General features: G+C 42.2%; 1 protein-coding gene across 5 annotated transcripts; it reads right to left on the bottom strand.

Annotated features, from left to right (window-relative positions):
• Window positions 1-1,458: 1,458 nt before the first annotated feature.
• Window positions 1,459-14,252, bottom strand: ASB11 (ankyrin repeat and SOCS box containing 11). 5 transcript variants are annotated; one of them, XM_064411272.1, is made up of 8 exons: window positions 13,120-13,248; window positions 12,653-12,796; window positions 10,950-11,029; window positions 7,915-8,022; window positions 6,325-6,475; window positions 5,982-6,116; window positions 4,845-5,036; window positions 1,459-1,658 (listed from the first exon to the last, which is right to left on the bottom strand). In XM_064411272.1, exons 2-8 carry the CDS (start codon window positions 12,720-12,722, stop codon window positions 1,534-1,536), a joined length of 861 nt encoding a protein of 286 aa, XP_064267342.1. In that variant the 5' UTR covers window positions 12,723-12,796; window positions 13,120-13,248; the 3' UTR covers window positions 1,459-1,533. The 5 variants fall into 5 exon arrangements, with proteins under 5 accessions (XP_064267342.1, XP_064267343.1, XP_064267344.1 ...); XM_064411273.1 differs by having other exon boundaries at window positions 12,653-12,791; window positions 13,104-13,242; XM_064411269.1 differs by having other exon boundaries at window positions 1,460-1,658; window positions 13,104-13,242.
• Window positions 14,253-15,726: the final 1,474 nt, after the last annotated feature.

Below are 15,726 nucleotides of genomic sequence, written 5' to 3'. Positions count from 1 at the left end.
CATGCTTAACTCCTAAAGAAACCAGTACATTTCACAGCCTGAAAATGTGTCAGCAGCCTCTTGGACCTGTGAAGTTGAACAGACTGGAGACAGAGTCCTTTTAATTCTGCTTCACATTTTGCTACAACTAGTGAAACACCATTGCCTGTCTCATGGCAGAAGTTTACCAAAACTTGGCTCTGAAGAAATGTTTTGTCCCCCAGAAGAACCTGCCCAAGAAAAATAAACAAATCTTTACAAAGTCAAACAGGCACTGCAAGTGTCACTGTACACCACATTTTTCAGCTCAAAGAGGTGCATGCTTTCAGCCCTGCTGTTTCCAAGCTACTAATCCTCACATTATTTAAACTAATACCACAGTGGACAATTATAACACTCTGAAACTCTTTTCTTCTAGGGAAGTAATTAAAGCCTCTAGAATAGGGGGCAAGGGAGCAAACAAGGCTGCAAACCACTCCTGGTGAGGAAAATTAGACAAGGACAACATTTGGGTGATGCACAATCATCTTTAGTGGCCCTGCTTCTCTCCAGCTCCACAGTCCAAGGACTTACCTTCAGAAATGTCAAAGCGTACAAAGCCAAAAAAAAAAAAAAAAAAAAAAGGAGCACTATTTCCTTTGCTTTTCTTTAAACCTTGCAAAGGATGGACATTGAAATATCACCTACTATGCCTATAAAAACATTTGCAGTTCTGTCATGGAATTAAGCTATGAAAAAATGTTCATGTAGTGAATACAGCCAGATCTCAAGTGACATAACTTTGTAAGATCTCAAGTGACATAACTTTGTAAGGATTTTTTCTGGAAGAAAGGATTTTTTAAGACTTTCACACAGTTTTGTGGGTTTACTTGAAACCCCTGCACTTGCTTTCATAGCATCACTTGTACCTCCAAGGAGAAGATGTCTTAGCACTGGGGACAGCTGTGCTCAGGGCTCAGAGATGTACATTGGCTGGACAGCCAGCCAGAGACTGCTGGAAATTGAGAGGGCTGCAGCAGACAATAGGAAGGAGATGAAAGGATGCAAAATCAAAGCTGATAAAAGATGTGCAGTATATTGTATACCTCTGATGTTTGTCACTGAAAGCTTTCACTTTCACATACTAATGGAAGAAAAATATCCACTGCCTTGATTTTGACATTGAGATTGGACAGACAAAGGGAAGAAGCTGCACAGATACTGCACAAATAAATATAGCCCTAAATACAGGGGATATCTCTGTGTCTAAGTGGGTGAGTGGATGTGTGTATTTGCACCTACAAAAACATGTCAAGTGAGCTGTTTATGTTCTAGAACTTCTCAGGCTGGTGTGAATCCATGTGGCAATAGATTGTGAGGGAACTGTATCCATGATACCATTCACTGCCTGTGAAAAGGTGTTTTCAATTTTCACTGTCACATAGCAGCCAATGTTTGGTAGCCACAGAAGACAGTAAATGATGCCTTTGATTTTTTTTTTTTCCTTTGATACAAGAATCTTGGAGTAAACAACCATTTGTTCCTCTTTCTTTTCCAGTCCCAAGCAGCCCCAGATTATCGATGGAGGAGGAAGCTCTGCAGTGGCTCGGGCAGGTGCAGCCTGGGGATTGTGTGCAGGCACGACCGACCCAGATGTCTTCTGATGCACAACCGGCACAGCTGGGCCAGGCTGGCAGGACCTGGGGGGGACAAAAGGCAAGAATGAGCACCCTCAAACCCACCACCAGTGTGAGTCAAAGCAACAAACACCAGCAGGACTTGCAAGCACTGCACAATGACTTGCTGAGGTCAGGGAGCGTTAGATACATTATTGTTTGTATTAAAGTTGTGTTGTCAGAGTTGGTTCAGCAATTTGAAAGCTGTGAGCACTAAACAGCTTTTTCTGTATGCACAGCTAGGCTGTTTGGCATATTTTCTTGAGAAAACACCTAAAGAAGTGTCTGCACTGGAGAGAGAGAGCTCTGGAATGCATAGTTCTTTCTCAGGATATAAGACAACCCCCAGCAGTTTTGTGAGGATAAAGGATAAGTACAGTTAATTGTTCATATATACAGAACATGCTTTTTCCAGCTACTGCTGTCTCAGCAGGTGTCTGCACAAGTAGTATCTACAACTGTGCCTTTTTACCTGACCACAGTCTCAGAATATTTATGTTTGTCAGTCAGTCCACCAGTGCTCCTTAAAACATTTCTTACTGTGACATCTAATTTTAGCTAAATCTGACTGAAGGGAAAACTTTTGAAGAAAGGTCTCAAAGATAGAAGGTCTTAATTTTTATTTTTTTTTTTCAAAAAGACATTGAGTATAAAAAATAAAATAAAGAAAGAAAAAAAAAGAAGAAATAACAAAAAAACAAGATGAGAAGATGTGGAGTGTTTTTGCCCTTCCTGTGCTGCATGTGAGAACTCTTGTTACACATCAGAGGGTCGAGTGGTTGGAAAGCTGTCAGAGGACTGCTGCTGGGCAGTGGCTGGCACAGGGCTGCCCACAGTGGTGCTGCCCCAGGGCTTTCCCTGCAGGGTGACCGGGAGCTGTCCCCACCCCACCATGGGTAGCTGAGGTGAATGCCAGGCATAAACCCACTGGATATGAGGCTCCATTGCTTCTGCAACTACAAGCTTGCACATGCAAACACGCCCTGGCAGTGAATGTGTCTCTGTCCTTCCTTCACTTCCCTTTTGCCACAGCTCATCCAGGTGCAGCCTTTACACCTGCCCAGAGGTGCTCAGTTTTTGAACCCTCTCTTGCCCTTCCACTCCAGTTTCTGTCCAAACAGTAGCGATCACTGCAGAGTTTGACAAGTAATAGGTAGAGATGTGGGCTTAAAGGCCTGTCCTTATGTCTCACAGGTAAGCTTCATAACCTGTGCTTTTACCACGGGAAAATTTAGGAGCTTAAACAGGCTGATAATATCCCCTCTGAGAAGAAATTAATAGAAAGATAAGGGATTTATAAAAAAGAACTTCTGTACTACTGTTACTGGAAGTGAAGAAAGAAACTACCATCTTCTAAAGCACTTAGGAAAACAGACACATTTGATATTTCACATCACTTAATAGCTAGTGAGAGGAGAAATTAAAGGGACCCATCTAAGTAACCTCAGTGGAGAAGTTAGGGGTAGAGAAACTCTTCAGCCTGGGGTACTTATTTCAAACAGAAGGACCTCAGAAAACACAGAAGCAGGGGAAAAAAGTAGTTGCATGTTAAGCACAGCAAAATATCTGAAAGTAGGACCAAAGGTGAGGAAACTGGGGAAACTTCATGCCTGAAAAACAAAGAGTCAGCAGGAACTGAAATGCCTTTAGAGCTTTTCTGACTGTAAGGGAGCAGAGGGTGACAAGGTGGGAGTAAAAATCAAAAGGAACGTTCAGGAAGAGAAATTTATTAATATTAGGATATTTCTTTATCTACACCTACTCTGATTCACACAGGGCAATGGTAGCAGCACACTTGGCAGCACTGCCTTTGCTCCCACTCTGCCACTGAGCTCTGGGCAACTCAGGTATGGGGACAAAAGTCACACAAGGTGAGAAGCATTCAAACAAAATTCCTCCCAGAAGGTTTTAGACATGACAAATTAAAGCTCTGCATGAAAAGTCATAGGGAAAGGGAAGAGGACAGAAGGATATTAAGCCAATGTTTTGTTTCCTCCATAAAGCCCACCTGTGTTCAGAGGGTTGGGACAAAGCCTGTGTGCAGCAGTGACATTTATTAATTTACCATGCAAGAGCTATTTGGAATTGGGCTTTTTGTGCCCATCATGCTTTGGTCCTTGGTGTATTGTGAGCAGGCTCAGGAAGATGGGAGGCCTTGCTTGGGGGAGCACAATTCAACGAGTCTGAAGAGCCTCAGGGGACACAGACCAGCTAAGAGGGTACCAGTGAGCTGGGAAACAGAGATTAGAGGAGAGGAGAACTAATTCAGCAACCCATAGCACAGGGATGTTGCTCTTGGATGCATCAAGTTCTGGCCAAGTGTTGCACAGGTGGAAACAGCACAAGAGGATCCTGATTTGTTTCTGCTGAGAGGTTTCTTCCAGTAAACTGAAGGATAATTAATTGCTGGAGGCCTGGAGGTGAACAGCAAAATGCTGGTCTGATGTTGTTAAATTAGGGATGGAAGAAAATACTCCAGTTTTTAGAAGGTGAATTAGACGGCAATTTAATGAAGGTAGTGGGTTTTTTATAATGTGACTCGCTAAGGTGAGACTTGATGGGTCTCAAAGTAAAAACTTCTCACACTGTTAGTGAACTATGAATAGTAGACTTTGAAGAACTATATTTATAAATAGGTACAAAAAGAAAAATAATAATGGTTTTAATTTTTTTCTCTAAGTTTCCCAAGGAAAATATATCTCTGTTCTTTCTTCAACTAAACTGAAAATATCCACACTGGTCTGTGCTGGGATTGCAGCCCCATAAACCACATGGAAGAGCTGTGAAGCTGAAGAGTCACCTGGCAAAGAGCTCTGCTTTCTCCTGGCAACTGAGGACACACTCACCCATTGAGCCATGGTGCAAGGCTGAACACTGGATGGTGGTACTAAAATATTATCTATTAATAAACTTTCATGGTAGTTTTTAACACTAGGAGTCCCACCAGGTAAATACGTATGATTTTCCTTTAGTAGACAGGGAAAAAAAGCACAGAATAACTGACTGATTTACCTGCTAAAACTGTAGCACCAGGTAGCAGATCTAGCAACAAAACAGATTTCTGTGTCATGTGCTGGAGGTTTGAAGGCAGCAGAGAAGGTAGGAGAATGTATGTGGAGCATTACTTATAAAAGCAGTTAAGAAAATATACTTAGGTAAAGGATACAAATACTGCTTTACTTAAAAAAGGAGGAGAAAGGAAACCATTACCTTCCCGAAGCAGAAGTGCCTGCTCCACTTTGCTGTGGGGTGTGGCGAGATCCAGGGCACATTTGAGGTCAGCATTTCTGCACTTTGGGTTAGCACCATAGTCTGTCAGCAGCACAACTATCTCCACGCTGGATTTGCGCGCTGCCGCGTGCAGGGGGGTGTCCAGTCGCCTCCCCACGTTCACATTGGCTCCTTGGGTGAACAAGGGCTCGTGGTTAGATCTGGTGGGCAGCAGGGGCTGTCTGAACCTGCATCACACAGGCTGAACCTGCATCATACAGGCTGGTTTCCTCAATAGATGAAGGGGAAGGATGGCACACAGGACTTCCCCGTCTCTCAAGAGCAGCTGTGCAGAGCTCAGCAGGTCAAACCCCTGCCCTGGCAGAGTGCTCTGGGCCACCAAAGCCTGTCTGCAATGCTCAGAATTGAGCAGCCTGACCTTCCACCCAAAATATGTTCAAAGCCTACCATATGTTCTTTAAAGTTGTTAATGGCATAAAATCTAATATGGATTATGTTAATTTAATTGCCAGGGGAAAAAAAAACCCTGAAACCTTTAGGTATTTCATTGTAGTAAGTCTGGGAGCACAGCAAGCAAAATGCTTGCCCCAGACTGGCTGGGCACAGCAGGGCCACACTTTGAGCAGGTGTAAGTCAGCTAAAGCACACTGACAGCAAAAATTTATGCTAGTTCATAGCCTGTGCCTAGACCTGCAGTGATTATTCTTCCAAGCAGCTTTACTGCTGCTCTCATCATCCACTGAGGAGGAGGTGAAGTTAATGGTTCTGATAAACTGCTGTGTTAAGCAAGAGTTGATTTTGGTCAGTAATATTAGCCAGGATTTTCTGTGTTTCCTGTTACCATGCTAGAAAACTAAAATTCTGTTTTCACATACAGATAGCCTCAGGGAGGTGTCTGTAATTAAGGAAGCTTTTCACTTGGGAAATCATAATTTCTTTATCAATACAGGAGAAATGTTTAATGGCCTCAAATGAGTCTGACAGAGTCAGGCTCCCAGACAATTCTTGTGGAAATAACCCATGATGTTTTAAGTAGAGAGGCAGCTCAGAGAGACCAGCAGCACTGGCTCACACCACAGTGGATTAACTCTCCCCCTGCCCCTTTTCCAGGTGTACCTAGCTCCAAAAGCTTCTTGACACATTCTGTTCTCTGGTACGTGCAGGCCATGTACAGAGGGGTCCCATGCTGTGGGTCTTCTTGGTCAATGTCAACCTCATGGGCCAGGAGGGTCTCCATGCACTCCCTGTGACCTGTGGGGGGAAGAGCTGTCACTGAATTGCTGCAGAGCAGAACACACCCAGATACAGCTGTGAGGCACAAGAGCAGTGAAAAAGCCAAGCCTGTTTATCTGTACTGAGATGGAAATAATTTTTTTAAATGCTTTGTGGATGACAAAAGCCGCATTTGTCACGCAGTTATTGCTGGCTTCGCCCACACCCCTCCCACCCCTCACATCACCTCTCTTGACTGCTTCGTGGATGGGCGAGGGCAGGTGGTTCCCCAGCTGTGCCTTGGCTCCAAATTCCAGCAGCATGCTGACACAGGCTGCACTGCCACTGCAGCAGGCGTTGAACAGGGGAGTGACCCCGTCGATGGTGGCTGCATTCACCTGCAGTGGAGGACACACTCAGGACAATCTGGTTTGGGACACGCCTCCTGTGCACTCCAGAAGTGCACCAGAGTGAGACTCTTGCCTTGTTTAATTTCAGGAATTAATTTATTTACAGCTTTCTGAGTTATATGTTGTGGTATAACATATATAGCATTCTCCTTTTGTGTCTGCCCTCTTTCCCAGACAGTGCCATAAGGCAGAAATCCTGCCTGCTCTGAATGCTCCTGCTGGAGCTGCTAAAAAATGCAACTTTCTATTCATTTTTTTTTTAATGTGAAGAAGTTAAGTATTTTCAAGATTCTTTAGTTTGCACCAGCCTCAAGGTGGAACACCCTCAAATGAAAATGGCTTTGCTTTTTAAATGAAAATTTGCTTTCTGTTTAATAGTTTAATCTGAAAACACATTTCTAGCAAAAGAAATTTTCATAGAAACATAATCCCAAACAGAAAAGGAGCTTGAAGGAGTTGATATGCATGTGTGTCTATGCAAGACAGAAATTTTCTTCCCCAGTTTCTGATGTAAAGACCTGGCAAGGATCACTATTGCCATTCTCCACTGGGACAGCAGAGCTGTGGATCAGTCACAGAATACGTTGAGTTGGAAGGGACCCATTGGATCATGGCCTTGCACAAGACACTCCAGGAATCACACCTTACCCCTGTTTATGCTGTGTTTAACTATGTAGAAAGCCCTCAGGGCCAATTTTTTAAGCAAATCTGCATGTCTTTAACTCTGTGGCACACTGGAGAAGAGCAATGGATTATGCAAGCCCATGCCAATTTGTAAAATTTCCACCACCCTCACCTCCTGCCAGTGTCATCAGGCAGGTGTGGCTGAAGCTGCTGGAGGCACTGCAGGTCTCTTGACTGGTTTGGTGCTGCTTGGTTTCTTGCCATATAAATTTTACTTGAAAACCCAGCTGACATAAAAATATCCTTATATATTTCACCCATTCCTTAATCTCTATTGTAAACATGTCTCTGCCTTAGGTCCAGTTGTGAGAATTGTTATTTTATTAGCAGATAAAATGTTTAATTGCTTCAAGCACATCCATTTTTACTTACATGAGACTCCCAAACCTTCCCATAGAAAACCAGGTGTAATTCCAGTGATCACTGCTGAGGGGGGAGTGGGGAGGGCAAAGGTGTGAGTTACTTTCTTCAAGGTTATTTCACTTAGCATCTTTCATTCATTTTCCATCAATCATGACTATGTTTCACACACAAAGGGAAAACAAAAGAGAATAAAGGGATGACACAAGGGGGAGACAAATCTATCACCCAGGGAAACAGAACACTGTTATGTTTTTCCACATTTCTGAGATGTCCACGTGCATCTTGGCCCTGCCAGCTGGACAGCACGTCCAACATCCCCACTGGGGCCAGGAGCATCCGTTCCCAGGTGCCCATGTCCCAGAGTCATCCCCAGGACTTACCTGGGCACCGTTTTCCAGCAGCACCTTGGCACAGGCCACGTGGCCACCCAGGCAGGCCTCGTGGAGAGCAGACACACGGTCCGTGGTCACCAGGTTCACGTTGAAACCCTGCAACCAGAGCAGGGTGTGAGGGGAAGCCCTGCCCTGCCCAGCTCCTGCAGGGCTCCTGGCGTGCCCGTGGCAGGGGAGTCATGTCAGAGCTGTGTCCACGGAAAGGGCTCAGGTCAGATTGGTGCTGTTCAGTGATTTCTTGTCCCCACAAACCACAGCTGGTGATGGGGTTAAAGAGGAAGCAGTCACAAGCTATGCCTTCTATTTCTAGCTCTTTACAAAGCACTGTCCATTATAGGAAAGGCTTCACATTAATTTATAAGGGTTAAGTCCCTGTTAAGTCCTGCACCAGGAGCTACAGCTGGAGCGATTCACCTGAATGCTTCTGGCACAGGTATCTGCAGCTCAGCTGGAGCTGGCAGCTCCTTCAGTGGGGAGATTCCCTAGGATGTGATTCATCCCGTGCTAAAGCAGCTGTTTCCAGTAGGGCAGACAAATTGTATCCTAAAAGTTCTTTCATTCACTACTTGGGGTACCCAAGGGTGTTTCACTCAGAGGTAATAAGTACATGGTATACCTATAAGAGAGATGAGTCAAATCCCTCCCACAAATCAGTTCCTCATATCTGACCACCCAGGAAATGTTTTACAGTGATTTACAAATCACTGTTGATTTCCTGTTGATCGCTGTTGAATGCCTGATTTCAGGTGTTTTCCTAATTGACAGTTGCCATATCTATTCCTGCACAGAGACAAACCAGACATATTCACAAAGAGAAAAGCAGTTGTCATCTGTGTTTTCCCCTGAATGTAACTAAATCCCCTTGTAATTAGAATTTTACAGCCATGGGTGAGAACAGGCCTGGAAGCAGCTCCATTTTCTGCTTGATGTCATATTTTGAAGCACTGTTGGTGTCTGCCTGACGTGCTATAGACAGGGCAGCTCACGAGATGGCAGCAATGCACTTTTTGGTACGCAGTACCCAATGCAATGGGCAGAAAGGAGTACCTGGGAGCAACCTCACACAGCAAAAAAGGCAGCAGTCCTGACACCGTGAGTATTAAAAGCACTGTAAACACTTCAGGCTGATAGAAAAGCAATCTTTTTCAGTCATGTGAAAATATTATTCATGTAAAAGTTGTTGGTAAAATTTCTCATGCATTACAATGATGGTAGGGGAATAGACAAAACCTTGAAAAAATAGATTATTCCATTTTCTAATTGTATGGTTGTTTCATACTTCGTGATCAGCATATTCCTTCAAGATTAATTCCTTCTAGATACTCCTAATAAGGAGTATTCTCAATCATTATTCATATATACATATATATATATATTTAACAAATAGAACTCAGTCATATCAAGTGAAAGCACAAGCACTGATGTCTTGGGAAAAACAGCAATTCCTTTCATTACAAAATGAAGAATAATTTAAGTAGATAAGTAGATCATCCAATGGCTGTTTGCCAAACATCACTCATGATAAACCTTGTTTTCAATGGACATGAAAAATCAAACCCTTTTTTCAGTCACTGAAACAGGCATTGGTGAGTTCTTGAGCCATTTGAAAACTCCAGCAGTGCATCACCTCCCTGTGTCCAGGCATTCCCTGTGCAGCCAGAGCCTCGGTGGCTTTCTTGAAAGCTATAGTGCTGCAGTAGAGACTTCTGAGTGTCCCACAGACACTCAAGTACAGTCCCGTACTTCATTTCAGGCTAGTAGTGTGACTTTATTAGAAGCAATGAGCAATGATTATGCTGCTCCATTAACAGTTCCATCCCTGCATTTATCAATCTGTGGTGACTCAGCTCCAATTTAGGCTCTACAGACATTGCTGCCTTGATCTCTTTTCATCAGCAAGGACCTTCATCTTTAACTCCCAAAATTAAATGTCTTCAGGAAAAGGAGAAATGGTGGATTGACTAAATGATATAGCCACACCACTGGGTGCTTCCTCAGTGTACAGCCATGAACAGTGCATAACCAGGGCATCTGGTGAATAACCACAACACCAGGTGCTCCACAAAGGAGTGGTGCAAGGTCAGCATAAATGGAGATAGAGGGGTCAGAAAACCATCAAATCCCTAAATTAATAAAGCCTCTTTAACCTCCATCACTTCCTTTTCCCTAAAAATCACTTTGTGTCAGCAGGTGAAGGAAAGAGAGATCAGAAAATGGGAGGGCATTTACTGTCTGTAAACAGCATCCTTTTTATTTAGCTGCAGCTGTGCCTCAAGAGGTCTCTGGAGAGGAGGCTTTCCTACTGGCAGCTCCACTCCTTGAGGATGTTGTCCATTAATGCTGTGGCCTCTGGTAATAATTTACCTTGGCTATAAAAAGTCTGATAGCCAAGTCAAAATCTTTATACCCAGGGAATTAATTTCTCTGCAGTTGCCTTGGGGGCAAGAAGGAGAGGGGGACAGTAATCTGTTCATGCTAGATGGGGACATGGAGTTTAAGCAAAGGTGGGAAGGAAGATTATTGGCAGAGCACAAAGAACCATAACCTCTTTTCATATCCAGCTTCTTTTCCTTCTCATGTATTCTCTTCTCTCTTCCTTTTGGCTGAACTCTTGGCTCCTTTTGGAGCAGAGGGTTTCAGGCTGACTATAAAAGGTGAGATGCCTTTTATAAGGCATGCCTTTTTAATGTTTTGGGTTTTTTTTTTTTAATAGTCTACATTTATATATTTATACATTTATATCCTTATTCTCAAGACTAGTTGCATGTTTCATCATTGAGAAAGAGCACAAGGATCATTGATTATTATATAGCAAGCTGCAAGCTGTGATAGTCTTTGTCCCAGGCTTGTCCCTAGCTTTTTAACTGAGCAAACTCATACATGCCCAGAGGTGTTTGTGCTGATATATTATTCATGCAGCCATATTTCTTATGCCCTGTTGCAGTCTATTACCAGCTCACCAGCCCATAATTCATGTGAAACCACCTTGCTTCCCAGCCTTTTCTTTCCCTGTGGACTTTTACCTGTGCAATCAAGGTTTTCAGAGAGAGAAGGCGTCCCTGGAAGGCAGCATCATGAAGAGGGGATCGGTCTGCCCAGCTGCCTGAAACAGCAAATGCATGGAAGCTAATTCAGGGATGCAGCAAAAGCAGATCTTGGGAGGACAGGGAAGCACAGCCACGTGTAAATGCAGATCAAGACTGAAATCAATGGGGGCTTAGCAGTGAAACTGTTTGATGAATTAATTTCAGCAGAGCAGCTGAGGGATCTGCAATCCTGAAAAAGCTGGCTGCTCACTAAGGGACCTAAACAAAAGCTTCTTGGCAGAACTTTTAAAAGAACAGTTAAAAACATGTTTCAGCAAAGATCACGAGTTTAGTGCTGCTGGGTCTCACATGGAGACTTCAGAACCCTGCAATTCTCCTACTCAAAACTATATCAGCCTCCACCTTTCCTTGGGAACTCTTGTCACAAATTGCATCCCAGCTTCTCTGACACTTTTAAGAGCCTCATAGCAGGGTTGACTTGTCCATCAGATGAATTCTGGCATGTCCTTGGCAGTTTTATTTCCTGAACTGACAATTTCATAAATAACATCCTCCCTCTCAGACTACCATGTAACAGGTTTAATAATTCTCATCACTGAAATATTTTAGAAAATACGTGGAAAACCAAATTCTGCCTGAAGGCTTTACTTTTCTTCTTTAGTAATTTTGAGATACTGAATTGTTCAGACTTCTTCATGTAGGCTTGCTTGCCCTTTTTCCTATCCTAATCTATTTATGCGCCAAGAAAAATAATTCTTTAGCCTAGCTACCACCTACAGGCATAGACATTCAGCTCAGGTTAAATCCCTGCCACTCAAATAGAGGGCAAATTTACTTGTCCTATATTAAAATTTATAACCATCCTGTGACACAGTGTGTAGTAAGTATTTCTCCAAAGGCCAGCTGCATTTCCAGTGCCACAGGACACAAGCAATAGCAGTGTTTGCATTCATGCTCTGTTGTACAGCAAACCCATGGGCACTGTATTTGAAACCCTTGTCCTGTTTAATTTTTTCAGCTATGCTGCACACCAGAGAGAATGGAAAGGGTGATTTATCTCCATTTCACATGCTACCCAAGGCAGGGAGGAATCAATGAGAGGCATGGACACATCCATGGGGACTTGAGGGCAAGGACACAGCAGAGGTTTTACCCTGGTCCTTTTGTTACCCAAGGACCAGGATGCACTTCAGCTACTGGAGTTGCAGTTTTAACTATAGTAATTACTTTTGTTTCCATTTATTTAGGGAGCACTTCCTGGGCTCTTAAGGCAGGAAACTGGCATGGAAAGACCAGCTGGCACAATAGATGGCAAGGCTATGAATGACACATCAGGCAAAATGATGGAAACAGGAGCCAAGTAAGGAGAAAGAAACGCCTTCCTGAAACCCCCCAAACACCCCACACCTCTCATCATGCTGGCGACTGAAACAGGCAAGCTTGGTTCAGAAAGTCAGAAGACATTGCAAGTGACAAAGCCCAGAGCCCTCACAGAGCAGGAAGATTCAGGAGTTACTCAGACAGCAGAGCTACAGGGCCTTATTTAACCTTTTGTGCAGAGGATAACTCGTGCGAGTGCGTGTTCTCACATGCACTCCCAGGGCATTCCCAGCACATGTGTATGCACACACAGCCTCAGGACAACACACACTCTGCACACACCAGCCACCACAACCTACCTCCCTGAAACGTGTGGCAAATATAGTTCCCATATGGAGCACATCTCCCCTGCTCAGCTGGGAGTGACATGACTGAAAGTGCTCTTTTTAAATGCCTACAGATAAATTATGCAGCCCTGCTGCTGCTGCTGCTGTGCTGCTGCACTGCAAAGAGAAAAGGTTGTGAAGCTCTGGCTGTAATATGATACAGTGCCCCAGCAACAACATCACATGATCTTATATTTTGTAAGATTATCCTTAATGGCTTTCTGCAAATGGCAACTTGCAGATAAAAATATGTTATGGCCTGCTGAATTTCAAGGCACCTCAGTAAGAACCTGCTTGAAGGAAAAACTGCTGTTCGCCACGTGTCAGACTATGATTGCACAAAGGGGCTTGGAAAAAATGACAGCAACAAATGACTGGAATTGTATTCTAGAGAATAAAAAATAAATTAATAACCAAAGCATGCCTGTATATATACAGACTTCATAAAGGCTTTGTCAAAAATGCTTGGCTGCAGTATTTCTCTTGGCCTGATCTTAATCTCCCTGCTTTGGGTGGCCATCCCCCAACATCTGTGCTCTGATGCCATTCCTGTGCCTGTTCATGATGGCACAACCACAAAGCAAGTGCCCAACGAATGAGTCACACAGAAATGTGTGATGTCACAATGCTGATCAGAATCTGCAGCTAGGAAAATAAGCCCTCATTAGCAGTAAATTGAAAATACCGTGTCATTTTAATTAGTGGAATTAACAGGAATGCAAACACATGCCTATCCATTATTATAGCAGTGATCTGGAGGACTAAAATCACTTGAAAAAAAAACCAAAACCATGACCTGCTAAGTAACCTATGAAATACAATGTATTCTTGTGCTGTGTATTTTTCAGAACAATTTTAGCTGCATTCATTTTTATCATCTGATTTAACAAAACAAGGATTCTTTGCTTGGATTCATAAAGTCATTAGTTATATCCTCCTAGCATCTCCTTTCAGAAAATCAATGTGCTAAAACTTTTCCCTAAATATTCTCTGGCAGTAAAATTGGATGTTTAGTAAAACAATCTGTAACCACTGATAAAGAACACCTTGTACTGAGAACAGTATTTTTATTTACCATAGTGCATTGACCAAATGTTGTCCTCATTCTAGCTGGGTAATTGTTGGAGTCTCATATTTTGCACACCTAAGCCATGCCAACACACACTGACACTGCAAAGACCCCAGAAATGGGAGGCACTTCAGGTTAAAACATTTACCCCTGCATTTAGCAAAAAATTCCTCATTTCATGGTGACTTGCTGATTTAAATCCTCAAGTTACAAAAATGTGGCAAATAAACATTTAAATGTTAGAGTCCATAGTTTTACTTTACCTGGAACTATTCCATAGATCTCTTCTGCTATCCTGGCAGCTTCTTTTCTGTTGCCTTTAACAATATAAAAATGGGTCAGCAAAGCCAAGGAAATTTTAATTAAAAGTTTGAAGCAAAACAAAGCAAAAATTGCAAAATAAATGTTAGTAAAAGAATGGAGTACAGAACTGCCCTCCATTTTGGTTTGCTCTTTGAATAGTTTCTCAGGTTGGCTAAGTTGCACTGGGCTATTCTTGGTATCATATGTCATCTATTTTAAACACTTCAGGACCTGCTGTTCCTCAGTTACCAAAAATACATCCTGGTTCTATTTGGTATGAGGTGTTTGATGCTAAATAACAGTATCAAGGATATTTTGAACTTCTCTGCATACAGGAAACAAATGAGAAAATCCTTTCCAAACCTACATAAAGGAGGATAAATTTTCAGACAGATGCTCTCCAAACCACCTGAAAGTCTATACATCCACATTGGACTTATTCTTAGAGGTAGCAGTTCCATTTACAAAGACTACATAGATAAAGTTGCAGAAATTGTTCAGAGATGCTGCAAAAAGAATACTTTTATTTCTTTTCCATCTTGAGAACAGGCCTTGCTGGTACTCAGATACAGAACAAAGGCAAACATATCAAAGAAAAGCATTACCATGAAAGAATTTGAAGTCAATTCATGTGGCCAAAGCCAGGGCTAGGAAGTCAAAATTATTCTAGAAGGAGAAAAATGCATTGAAATTGCACAAAAAGAAACACATAACATATAATTTTTTGTCCATTGCTCAGGGATAAAGAATGATGTCCATTGATATCTCTTGCAACAGCATTGTCTGTTTTGGAAATATTTTTACATTATCCTCCATTGATTCAAAGGTGTAATATTTTAAATTGATCAAGATGCACCCATTCTTTAACTGCCCTTTTTTTCTTTTTGAAGGCCCATGGCTTCCACAGAGAACAAAGGGTTTTTTCTGCATGTATTTATTTGAATCTATGTAGAACACCCCATCTCTTTTTATTTTAAACTTTTATTTATTCCTGTTATCCTATATGTACCACAGGAGGAGGATTTAATTCTTTCTTGATTCCCCTCTTTGCCCAGGTTCCCTTAGCCTTCAATTCCAACATCTGTCAAGGAAAAGAGCAGGATAATTCCTCTCTTAGAGATCCCAATGAGATGGTGGAAATGCACACAGAAATTATACAGCAAATTATTTCTCTGGGCATTTTAGATGTAATTTCTTTTGGTTTATAGCAATACAGATGGTTTAGTACCTTGCTGTCTTCAGTGCTCAGCCCTCCCAGGTGCCCTAAAATGCTATATAAAATATGTGCAGAGATAAAACACCCCAAGCAATTTTCTCAAGTCAAACAATTTTTCTAAAATTCTGAATTAAACCAAGTTATTACATTCTTATATAACTTAACTCCTTACAAATCATTACATCTACCTTTCCTTACACAGTAATATTAAACACCCATAGAAGCTATAATACTTATAATCCAAAAGAGGAAAATTTCTTCTTTTTAATCAATTTAATACAGTTTGCCACAGACAGCTGAAGATATGGATTACATAACAAGAGAAGTTCAGTCAAAGAATCACAGAAAAACATATTGGTTTATTGGCAGTTAATTCTGCTCAGCTGAGAAACAGAGGAGAAATTAACAAAAAAAGGTGGACTAAAGAACAGAATGGTCAGCCCAGAAAAATGTGAGAAC

Source organism: Passer domesticus, chromosome 2 (assembly GCF_036417665.1).
Source record: "Passer domesticus isolate bPasDom1 chromosome 2, bPasDom1.hap1, whole genome shotgun sequence".
NCBI classification, from domain to species: Eukaryota; Metazoa; Chordata; class Aves; order Passeriformes; family Passeridae; genus Passer; species Passer domesticus.
This window is presented reverse-complemented; position numbering and strand designations above follow the sequence as displayed.